A 12,552-nucleotide genomic window follows, 5' to 3' on the forward strand; every position below is an offset into this window, starting at 1 on the left:
CCTTTGAAATCTTTCATCATGGGTCTATACTTAGAATTCAGATGAGCCTGGGGGAGGGGAATGGAGCAGTGTTAATCCCCAGTTGTTTTGAAGTTGTCCTGTAAACAGGTTAGCATCTAAACTATCTTAAATGGAACCATTCAATGCTTTATTTAAATTGTAGGATTCTCTCCTAGTATTTTGTTTTAACCTGTTCTGCATACAGATTGTCACATCGTCCTGGAGGCGACACTTCTCAGTTTTCTTTCAAACTAGATATTCTAGAGAGCGCTGGCTGGAATCACATTGGTAGACTGATGCTCCCTGACAGCTAAAAGTTGGATTGAGTTTCAGGAGCTACTATATATAAAGCTGGGGCGACTTATGTCACCGCACTAATTAAATGCCATCTGGGTGGTTCCTCTGGGTTTTTGAGCCCATCACCCAGTTCAGACCGAGTCAGAGGCCAAGGAGGAGAACATGATGATGGACCTTTTTGAAACTGGCTCCTATTTCTTCTACTTGGACGGGGAAAATGTTACCTTGCAGCCATTAGAAGTGGCAGAGGGCTCTCCTTTGTACCCAGGGAGTGATGGTACTTTGTCCCCCTGCCAGGACCAAATGCCCCCGGAAGCTGGGAGCGACAGCAGCGGAGAGGAACATGTCCTGGCGCCCCCAGGCCTGCAGCCTCCCCACTGCCCCGGCCAATGTCTGATCTGGGCTTGCAAGACGTGCAAAAGAAAATCTGCCCCCACTGACCGGCGGAAAGCTGCCACCCTGCGCGAGAGGAGGCGGCTAAAGAAAATCAACGAGGCCTTCGAGGCACTGAAGCGGCGGACTGTGGCCAACCCCAACCAGAGGCTGCCCAAGGTGGAGATTCTCCGGAGCGCCATCAGCTACATAGAGCGGCTGCAGGATCTGCTCCATCAGCTGGATCAGCAGGAGAAAATGCAGGAGCTAGGGGTGGACCCCTTCAGCTACAGACCCAAGCAAGAGAATGTAAGCCCAGCTGCTGCCGGGGCAGGGGAACGCAAAGGCTGATTAGACGCTTTCCTTGGGGCCTTAACCTCCAGCTGCTGGGTCTCCGTTCCAGTTCCCGTTCCTCGCCCGCCCCTCCCGCTCCCTCTCGAATGAACCCCCAGTGACCCGTCCACCCGGGGTGCCTGCCACAGGCAGGAAATTCGTACCCGGCCCGAGGAAGCAGGGGAGACACCCCCACCACGCTCCCCCACTCCCTCCCCGGAACCGACGTTTCTTTCCTAATCTTCTGCGGCCTTGGTTTTTCTCCAGCTGGAGGGTGCGGATTTCCTGCGCACCTGCAGCTCCCAGTGGCCAAGTGTTTCGGATCATTCCAGGGGGCTCGTGATAACTGCCAAGGAAGGTAAAGTAAAAGAAGGGCGCTGGGCTGTGCCGGAGAACACGCCGGGAGGGGGGCTGGGGTGAAAGGGTAGAAAGGGCTCGGAGCCTCGGCGGGGCGGGGACGCACCCCGCAAGGGGCGAGCTCCTCGCGCGCGGCCACCGGGTCCTCCCGCACTGCCTGCGCGGCCTCGCGCCGCGCCCGGGGCTGCCTCGTCTTTCACTCCTTGGGTGCTATGCTTGTGTTTTCTCTTTTTCTGCGCTCAGGAGGGGCAAGCATGGACTCGTCAGCCTCGAGTAGCCTTCGATGCCTTTCTTCCATCGTGGACAGCATTTCCTCAGAGGAACGCAAACTCCCCTGCGTGGAAGAGGTGGTGGAGAAGTAACTGGGGGCCGGAGTTTGGGATGCTCTCCACGCAGCGGCAAGATCCCACCCTCCCTCCTTCGCCTGATCCTTTAGACGGGGTCACATTACATTAATATTTAGGAACTCAGACCCACGAGTTTATGAAAGGGAAGGAGACATGTTCACAGAGAAACTTCTCAGAAACTGTCGTGCACGCTCACATGAAAAAGCCTCCGGCTTTGGGCTTTTACTTTTGGAACCGCGAGTGGCTTAGGTCTAGCAGCCTTACTTTGCTTTTGTTTGGTTAGTTGTGCAACATATTACTTTTATTACGGCGATCCTTTTGTGCCATGTTCAAAAGAAGTTCATTCCTGTCCGAAGCAAAGTGGGAACGTTGCATCTAAATGTTAGTGGTACTGAATGTATTTTTGTAAATAATCTTAGTACTTTCATTTTTTATGTAAACCCAAGAAGTAATATTTTAAATGTGGAGTGACGGATTGCATATAAAAATGTGCGAGGATCCTGATATCGTAATATTAAAAAATGAGTTTCTTTCTGAACAACGTTGGTCCTAATTTGATTGAACTCAAAAGTATGTTTGGGACAATGTGCACTTAAATAAAGAGAAGCCCTATTTTAATTTAGACGCCACACCACCCCATTTATTTGGATGTTCTCTTAAAGGCTGATTTAAAGGGAGGAAAATAGATTGTTTTCCTATGTCTGAATTAAACTGTTCACCTTTCTATCTCATATAGACCAACACTTGTGGTTAAAAGTGAAGAATATCCAGAAGGAATCGGTCCTTTTTCCTTTTATCAGCATTTTTCCCCCCATGTTTTAACTGTCCTATATGTGGAGATCTGGGGGAGATTAACTTACCCAAAGTTAACTGCTGAATTTTCAATCCAGTAAAATCTCACTGTTGCAAGAAATAGCCACACAAAAACTCTGATTTGCCTCAAAAGATCGTTATTAGCTAATTTAGTCCAAATTACTGTCCCTCCTTGACTTTCCAGGCCCCGCCCTTCGTGGAGAAAAGTGCATCCGGGGTACCCACGCCTGGCACGGGCCTCCCAGCCTCCCTAGTTTTCCTGAACCAGACTGATGGTTAGAAGAGTGGAATATATCCTCGAGGCCCCGTGTGGCTCGAGTTTGTTTTGCAAATAGAAAGATAAAAGAAGGGAACAATCTGTCTCTTGAGGTGGGGGAGGCCTCTCTGAAGGACAGGTTGCTCCAAGAGAGGGAAGGGTTAAATGGTTGAGGGCAAAAGACAACAACAACACACATGAAACCTCTTAGCTGGACCAAATAGCAAAGCCCCAGAGAGTCTTGAAGCCCCAGGAGCTCCTCACTGCCGGGATTTTACAACGTGTGCCAGGTTTGTTTATCCTGTAACTTCAGGAAGAAACGACCACCAAGAATCACAGTGGGAAGTGAAGCCGAGGAGAGGGCCAAGCCGTGTCTTTGGAATTGCTACTTCTTGCATTCTGTAAATGCCACCTTCCTCCAACAGCCATCTCCACCCTTAACTTCTTCCCTCTTTTTCCCTACAGCTAGCCTAAATTTACAAATGCGAAAATCAAATCCTATTCAATATTTCCCAACCCAACCTTGCTTCCTAACTACAGTCTGGACATTCCTGTTGCGCACCACAGAAGTTCCAGATACCGCCACAGACAGCGCCCCCTGCAGGCATGGAGCGGTATCTTGCCCCTTTTCTGGCTCCAAGGGCCTCTCCAAGTCATGGTTACTCTGTCTTCTGAGCACCTGGATAATTTTAGTTTCTCCTAGAATACGTGTAAAGTGCAGGAAGGTTTATAGAGGAAACTGACACCGATATATAATCTCTCCCAGAGGTTTGGGAAAAGCAGGTGGGAGTGTTCCTGGATGCAAACGGCTGAGTCTCTGTGGGCACTGACTACCTAGATTCAATCCAGGCTGCTACCGTGTAGCCTTGGGCTATCCCAGCCCCTCTCTTCTCGTTTTCTCATTTATAAAATAATCGTGACAACAATAATAGTGCCTAACTGCGGGTGTGAAGATTTCACTGAGGTGACACACAATCAAGGGCTTGCTTAGCCAAAGCAGAGCACCAAATAAATACTAAACGTCGGCCCTCTTTATTTTTCATTAGTAAATCTAAATTGACCATCAGGAGGCTTCTCTTCCACCGAAAGCCACAGTTCCTTCAGTTACTGTTTCCTGCCTTGCAGGCGCTATTTGGGGAAAGTATTAATAACACTGAAATCAGCAATATGAATGACTCATTCTTAGTATTTTACATATTGAGTCATAATCCTACAACTACTTGTGGGAGACAAACTGTTATTTCTTTTGAGAAAAGGATTCTTTGGAACAGAGATGTTCTTGTATTTTAAGTGTAGAGCCAGGGCTTGGAGCCAGAACCTATCAGGGGTTTCCAGCCTGATCTCTCAATCCCCCTGCACCCTGAAAGAAAAGCCTTGGAAAATGAGAAAGAACATTTATGGTCTAGAATAATTGGTTCTCTTTAACAATTGTTTTCCAAACATTCTTTCTCAAGAGTGATTAGCTAGTGAACCCCAAATTAGGGCAGTAATTGAATTAGAGGTAAGCGGTAAAGTATTTCAAATTATCCAATCAGAACGTGTATGAATATGAATATATCTTGGTGGTTAGTATATCCATTAGCCATGCTTATTATGTATCTATGATTTTTTCTTCCTGGGAATCGATATAGATTTTTCCTTCAAGTGTGTGTCTATATGTGTATGTATACATATATACATACATATATAGACACATACATATATACATATATAGACACATACTATGTATATACACATCACATATTATATATGAAATATAATAAAGATGTGTCTAAAATATAGGTATGTATATGTGCTACAGAGTCATGCCACAACTGAAAGCAAATATCATGAATGACCAGGTGCACTAATTTACTTTATGACTGCACATATAGTTATAATAAGATCTGTGTTATAAACTGTTTAGCAGCAGAATGCTTTTTATCAATTCATGGACTTTATTTGCTGATGGATTTTATTTAGTCTTTGCAAACCCAATCTTCTCTATCTCTCCTAGCTAGGTAACTTGAGAAATTGTTTGGAATAAGTTTTGCCTATAGAGGTCTTTTCGTTAAATAGAGCAAATATTTCCCAAAGACTTCATGTGACCTCTACTGCTATAGCTGACATATTAGGCTTTCCAATGAAATCCTTGGTGTGTTTGCAATTAAAGTGTTTTCATTTGATATTAATGATGATAATCTTTACTAAAGCCAAAGCCAAAACAAACAGGGCCATGGAAGCAGAAAATCAAGATATAATAACTTGGTAAAGATAAGCAATTGGGGATTTAAACACAGCCTCTTTCCAGAGGTAGGCATAAAGTTATCAAATATTTTTAAAATGAGTGATTTTCTTTTTTATATTACCCGAGAAATAATTTACAAAAGGCCAAATGTCAGCTTTTTCAAACTAACTTTAATCGTCACACCTGGATCATTGAATTCCAGCCCTGAACATAGTTGAAATTCACTTATGTCTAATGGACTCATTTGCATATATATTTTTTTCAGAGCCCTTCAGACGTATGGGGGACGGGAGCATGGTGCTGGAACTCAGTGTTCTCCACTACCATTGAGGCTGCAGAAAAGTCTTGGGTTACTCAAGTGAACTCTCTCCTTACTGAGACATTTTTGACTCAAAGTTACAATTTCTCCATTGGTGCTTTTCTCTTAGCACCATGTGTATATATATATATATATATATATATACACACCATATATATATATATATACACACACACCATATATATATAATCATTTATCTCAAAATTCTCCTCCCAGAACACCCTGTCTGGGAAAAAAATATTTTAAAAATGTTCATCTTTAAACTTTGAAATATCTCATTTCCTAATCTAATGCATTAGTAAATTAGGAATAACATGGTGCTTCCTCAAAGAGCCAAGCCATCAAGACATTTCTCCAACAAAAGATGATGCTCAGTCCTAGAGGTTTTGTTCTGAAAAAGAGATTTTTGGCAAGCCTAGTTCAGAGTCGGCCTGTGAGATAGAATGGCTATGCCATGTGCTGCTGAAACAGAGATAATGCTGCAGGAACTGGCTCCTTTCTCTACTCTCAAGACTGCTCAAAGTCCCTCCGGTGGGCCTTTGATCTCTCCTGGGAGTCTTCGAATTCAAGCAGAGGCCAATGTCTTCCTCAGCTGTCTTCTCCACAAATTCTTTCAGCAGCTTTGGCAGGTACTAATGTGTTTACTTAGGTGTGCCTCGTTCCCAGAGCTAATAGCAGTTTGAAATTGTTTAGCACATTGTGAAGTCATATATGATAAGCACAAATCTCTAGAACAACTAGAGGTGTCCAGGAGTTGTTAAGGGTCTCAGAGGCAGAAGTGAATTGAAATGGACTTATCTTTCGATGTATATTTGGTTTCTCCCAGTGAGAGAAGCATGGAGAATTTTCAATAATGCAGAATTCCTAGGGTAGGCAAAATTTACTAGGAAAGGAAGCTCTGAGCATTGTTTCGCTGGTGGGGTCTGTCCATCAACACTAGGATTGTTGCCATAATACTTAAACTAAAATAAGTTCTTAAAAAAAAGATTGGTGATCACTTAAAGGTCTATGCAATTAAAACCTACTAAATCTAAATTGTAAGAAAATCAAGCATGCATTTATTTTCCTGCAGAATGTCAAGTGGAAAAAAATTTAATAATCTATATACTTCACTAGAACCTTGGGTGGCATACATTTATAATAACATGCATGGCTTAATTTTCTTCCCTTCTGTAAGGTTTTTACCTTTCTGTAAAACTGTAAGGTTTTCCTAGTAGTGTCGAAATGTCATTTCTAACAACTTGGTTATGTAGTAAATTAATGGAATCTTCCTCTGCACCTAAAAAATCCACTTCACTGACGAATGGAAAACAGATTGTGTTTTTACTCTTTTCTATGAGGAACAAAAGTCAGTCTAGTCTGATTTTGAGAAAGAGCACCCAATCAGTAGAAGATCTCTTTTTTAAGTGATTTTTTTTTTATTTTTTTCATAGTTCTTTGTTCAGTTTCCCCACTCGAGAACTTGTTTTTCTCTGTGTGGCTCACCCAGTTTCTCATTTTCTCTTACACGATGTCCCAGCAGAACCTCTCCTGAACTGGGGGACCCCAGCCGTCTATCTGTCAGGCCCTGGCTTCCTTCCCTCTTCGTATACTGTCCCGGGTTTGGGGGGTTTAGTTTTTGGTTTGGTTCCTCTCTCCTTCGCCTCTCGCCATTGACAGCGGCTTAAAAGTTTTGTGTCATTTTTTACTTTGGTTTTTGAGATCCTATTTTCAGCGCTTGAGTCCCAAGGGTCCTCAACCCCGGACCCCGTTCTCCCCCCGCAGCCCCCCCCCCCCAGCAGGTCCCATTAAGCCGCCGGGCGCTAGTGTTTTCGCGGCTTCTTTAGTTCCACTCGCCCGCGGCACTCTGGTAAATTTGTTTTGAGATCACCTTACCAAAGACAGCCCTAACCTCTGAAACTACCTTTACTGACAGAGCCTCCTGAGTGACAGCATCTTCCCAGGCCCCGAGCTGAGGGAGAGACGTCAGGGACCCAGCCTTTGCGAGTTTCTGCTCTGGAGCTCCAAGCGCACTCACTGAGCCGGCATTGACCTAAGAAAACCAACAAAATTCACCTCTAGGAGCGCAAGGTCTAGAGAGCTGGATGTTCGGTTCCAATCCTGTGTGCCCTGGGGCAAACTACCGACGCCCTGAGCTTCCGTTAGCGTCTTTTAAAAATGGATCTAACAAATAATTCCCACAGAGTCGTCGAAAGTAGCCAATGAATGAACGCAAGGAAAGGGTTGAGAACAGTGCTTGGCAAAGACAAAAGTCTTGATAAAGTGTTTGCTACAAACATCCCACGCGGAGGGATTAGGGACAAAGCACATGCGTGGTGTGAAGAAATCACCTGACAGGTGGGAGATCTTCCACTTAAACCCTGAGGTGCAAGTTGATTTGTGCCCAAATCTGCACATAACGTCGGTACCACATAGCCAAAGAAAGTGCCAGTATTGCTGCTGGCCAGAACCTCTGTGACTTGGCCGAGAATTCCTGGGTGAGGTTATCTCCCCACTACTGTATTTCAGAGGTAGCAATGTGTATGCATTCCAATGTTTCCACCGGTATGGATGGTCTTCAGTCCTTTAGGAACTTGACTCTTTCATCTAGTACAGCCCTTGGTACCTGACTCATTTCAAAGGCATACACTTGTTGATAGTGCTAAATAAGTTGCAGATGGATTTTCCACTGGCCAGACAATTAAGCAGCCCATTGGTGTGAAAGGGACCTTGATTTTCAGGGGGGAGTGGGGGGAGGGTGGTGTCTCTGTCTTATGGTTGAATGAACGTGGGAAAGGGGGCAGAGCCCTGCACCATGAAGCTAACCTTAGTGACTGTCACTCTACTGCCCGTATTTTTCAGAGACTTCACTTTGGAGAGCAGACCTCACCCAGCAAAAGCACTTCTCTGATCCCTGAAGATATGGGATTAGCCAGCCAGGGTTGCTTGAGGAAAATAATGTTATTTAAAAGTAATAGAAGAAAGCACCCCTCCCCATCACTTTGGTGCCACGACACTTACTAGACTGGATGGCTGAACATGGAGATGAGAACAGTCCCTCCTATTTCAATGGGGCTGCAAGCCTTGGTCCAAAACTGCAGACTACTTAAGACCACTAAGACCTTAAGTGATGGTTTTTCTTGTACATAAACAGCACCGTCCCCTTCTGCCCCTACTCCAAGGCATCTGGAAGTTGGTTAAGGGTGGAGGGGCAATGGGAACAGCCGATTAATAAATAGATTCATTCTCACCTAAATGGCAGCCCTCCCCTCTCTTCTTCTACCCACCAAAGTTCCAAAGCCCCCGCTGCGATTGCTTTTTTGGAAGGCTTTTGTCGCCCAAGTGTATGAAGTTGCTCAAGGTCTGAACTGGAAATTTTACACGGGCGGAGAAGGATTGCTGTGCCGGCAGCTGGGATGCATCTGTAACGGTGTTAGTTTGCCTGAAAGCAGAAAATTAGCGACCCCAAAGCCCAGCTTGGCTGTTTAGTCTGTCGAAATGGCAGGGCGGAGCAGAAAGAGGAGGAAGGAAACGCGCGCCCCTGGAAAGAGAGGTCGCCGTCCAAAACGCACTTTCTTCGAATACAAATCACAGAAGTATAGTCAATGTGGATCTTTGGCTGGCTCAGGGTCTAGCAAAGGCCTGGTAGGAAGGATGAGGCGCTCAGTAAACACGTGCAGAAGGGGGAAGGAAGGGAAGACTGTTCCTGGGCACCTGGCCCTTGAGCCCACCTCCTTTCAGATGAACAGACATGTAGAACCCTGTCTGGAAAAAAGGAACCTCCCTGCCCATCCTTCAATAACATAGAGCCTATAAAGTGACCATCTGATCAGAGCAGATTTTTAAAAATCTAGACTCACTCCATGATTGAAAGTGTCGCTTCAAGTTTTTAGCACCCGTTATTCAATCCACACACTGAAAAAATTCCCGAGATAATGAAAGTTCATGTAGAAACAAACACCTAAAAATAAGGTAATTCCTCACGTCCAAGTTTGGGAAGGCAGCTCGGCTTTTGAGGTCAGCTGACAGTGGGGAGTTTTATTTATTGATTTTTTTTTTTTTTTTTTTTTTTTTTTTTTTTTTTAATGTGGGAGCAACTCAGTGACACTGTTTAAGTGATCCCTTGGTTTTGGTAGTCTAGAGAGTGCGAGTGAGCCGGTTGGGGAGCGATCCCCCTCACCCCCTCCCCGGCAGCAATGCAGTAAAACCATTAGCGTCAAAAGGGGCTGTAAACAGCAAATTGTCTCTAGAGAAAAGGCGGAGGTTTGCCCAGACAGCCCCTGCGGGGGTTGTGGTGGGATATGCTAATACTGCCTGGCCACTGGGGCCGGCCTCCCTCCCCCAAGAATATATAAAGAGCCCCAACCCCAGCACATCCGACCCAGGCCGCCAGGCGTTTGCCCTTGTTAATTACCAGAGAAACCGACCAGGGAGCTCCGCCGGGGATTTGCAGGCCCGCCTCGGCGCCAGGCTCTCGGTTCTCCCCGGTCTCTCTCGCTGCTGTCCAGGTGCACCACTTGCTTCACCGCGGAGGATGGAGGTGATGGATGGCTGCCAGTTCTCACCTTCCGAGTACTTCTATGATGGCTCCTGCATCCCGTCCCCCGAGGGCGAGTTCGGGGATGAGTTTGAGCCCCGAGGGGCTGCCTTCGGGGCGCATAAACCAGAGCTGCAAGGCTCAGACGAGGACGAGCACGTGCGAGCACCTACAGGCCACCACCAGGCCGGCCACTGCCTCATGTGGGCTTGCAAAGCATGCAAGAGAAAGTCTACCACCATGGATCGGCGGAAGGCTGCTACCATGCGCGAGAGGAGACGCCTGAAGAAGGTCAACCAGGCTTTCGAGACGCTTAAGAGGTGCACCACGACCAACCCCAACCAGAGGCTGCCCAAGGTGGAGATCCTCAGGAATGCCATCCGCTACATCGAGAGCCTGCAGGAGCTGCTGAGGGAGCAGGTGGAGAACTACTACAGCCTGCCGGGTCAGAGTTGCTCTGAGCCCACCAGCCCCACCTCCAATTGCTCTGACGGCATGGTAAGAGATAGCACTGGTCAGCCCAGTCTTTTCCAAAAATTCTTATGTCTCCTTTAAACCAGGTGAGACCACCAAATATTCAATGGTTATTGGTGGATAGGGGTGGGGAAGCCAGAAGAGAGGTGCCCCATTTAGAAAGATGCCGGAAACAGCTGTTGAACAGGATTTTAGTTGGACTTCCTCCCAGGTTCTAGGTGAACATTGTAGGGAAGGGTTGTCATATGAGATGGGTGGTTGCAAATGATCAATAACCTGTCTTCCCCATTGCTCAGTTTCTTTTTTATAAACTATGCCACATGTAGAACCCACCATACACAAATATCTAAAGGCAATTGTCTGAAGTTCCCACTGCCCCAGAGGTTGTAACTAAATGACGAAATGGAGAGAAATGCCCACATGGCCCCAGCCCCTGCTCCACTGAGGCCTGGCTGGAAAGGGATGTTGATGCATTCTTTTCAGAGGGCGTTTGTGCCATTGCTGCCAGGTTTTAATGTGTTTTTGCCCTGGGAAAGTGTTCTCTCCCTGAATTAGTGTGGCTTCCTTCTACTCCAATCCATTTTGCATGGTTAACCCAATGCACATTGCTGCTGAATTCCACCCCCTCCCTCTTCCCTTTGCTGCTGCTCTCCTCTTCTTCAAGCACAGAGATTGACCTCAGCGCCCTTACAATTTGGCTCCTGAATCCAGGCAATGAAGGTGGTCGAGAGTGGTCAGTTTGCAGAGCTGGTGGTCAAGAACAACCTCACTCTAGCTCAGAGCATCTTTTGCCAAGACCTGAAAACAAACTTCCTTTGTGTTTTGCATTATAGCCGGAGTGTAACAGCCCTGTCTGGTCCAGAAAGAGCAGCAGTTTTGACAACATCTATTGTCCTGATGTACCAAATGGTAAGAAGTGGGACTTAAGATGAGTTAAAAAAACAAACAAACAAAAAAACAGACAAACAAAAAAACAGTTCAATGTCACAATTCAGCCTGTCAAAGCAGAGTCTGGTCTTCCAAGCTGTGCTGGGGAAGGAATAGAAGGGATGGTTCTCATGGGGAGGTTTTGGTGCAGCAAATTAGGTACTTATCTTTTGTCCAAAATCCCTCTAACAGATTCACACACATGTGCACTTTTGCTTGAAATTTAACTGGGAGGCTTCTCCACTCCCTATGTTCATCTCCATGAATTGTTAGATATTTATTGCAAATTTCTCCATCAGGCTTTCTATGACCACCTGACCTCTGGGTGTCAAAGTTGCTGACCTATAGTTTAAGGGGCTATGTAAGCAAGTGTCTCTATTTGGGATTTTTTTTTAATGGTTTTCTCCTTGTATCCTTAGTATACACCACAGATAAAAGCACCTTATCCAGCTTGGATTGTTTATCCAGCATAGTGGATCGAATCGCCAACTCAGAGCAACCTGGAGTGCTTCTCCAGGACCCAGCCTCTCCCTCCCTAGTTGCCAGCACGGATTCACAGCCTGCAACTCCGGGGGCCTCTAGTTCCAGGCTCATTTATCATGTGCTATGAACTGAAAATGTAGTCTAGATCAGTTCTATGAGGAGGGCCTACTATACAGGAGGAAGGAAGCCCAAAAAGGTCAAAAGCAAGACAACTTATATATAAAGATTTCCTCGCAGTTGTAAATTTGTAAATATTATTTTGCCACTTTATAAGAAAGTGTATTTAACTAAAAAAAAATCACCATTGCAATTAATACTTTATTTCCTTTATCCTTCTCCTCCTCCTTTTCCTCCTCCTTCTACTTTACCACCTTCTTTGCTTTAGAGATATAGTACCAATAATATTTTTTCTGATAGGGGGCAATTCATTGAAGGTAGCTTGTTGCAATGCTTAACTTATATTTTTTATAAATATTGCTTATCAAAATATTATGTCTGCTGTTAGATCTTTATTTTTTTTTTCTTTAAAACATTAGAACATCTGGAAATCAGTTACAGGAAACTTTAAATCTATTTAACTTTTGTTTTTCTTATTAACCCTTTGGTGATATTGTATTAAATAAAAACATAATGATACTGCCTAATGGTATATATTTTGATCTTTTCTTATAAGGAATGCTTCTTTCTAATGTAAGCACAAAATAGTACTTTGTGGATAGTTTCAAGATATATGAAATTTTGGAAATTCCACCATAAATAAAATGGCTTAAATGAAATATTTTTGTTCATGTTTAAAACAACAACAACACAAAACACCCCTAATGGAATTAG

At 45.0% G+C, this 12,552-nt stretch overlaps 2 protein-coding genes across 2 annotated transcripts; both read left to right on the plus strand.

Moving 5' to 3' along the window:
- Positions 1 to 373: 373 nt before the first annotated feature.
- MYF6 (myogenic factor 6) lies at positions 374 to 2,244 on the plus strand. The gene is made up of 3 exons (XM_030321774.1): positions 374 to 978; positions 1,270 to 1,360; positions 1,603 to 2,244. The coding sequence occupies exons 1-3, from the start codon at positions 460 to 462 to the stop codon at positions 1,719 to 1,721; spliced, it is 729 nt and encodes a 242-aa protein (XP_030177634.1). The 5' UTR covers positions 374 to 459; the 3' UTR covers positions 1,722 to 2,244.
- Positions 2,245 to 9,834: 7,590 nt separating this feature from the next.
- On the plus strand, positions 9,835 to 11,848 carry MYF5 (myogenic factor 5). The gene is made up of 3 exons (XM_030320459.1): positions 9,835 to 10,335; positions 11,145 to 11,220; positions 11,658 to 11,848. The coding sequence occupies exons 1-3, from the start codon at positions 9,835 to 9,837 to the stop codon at positions 11,846 to 11,848; spliced, it is 768 nt and encodes a 255-aa protein (XP_030176319.1).
- Positions 11,849 to 12,552: the final 704 nt, after the last annotated feature.

Source organism: Lynx canadensis, chromosome B4, assembly GCF_007474595.2.
Source record: "Lynx canadensis isolate LIC74 chromosome B4, mLynCan4.pri.v2, whole genome shotgun sequence".
NCBI lineage: Eukaryota > Metazoa > Chordata > Mammalia > Carnivora > Felidae > Lynx > Lynx canadensis.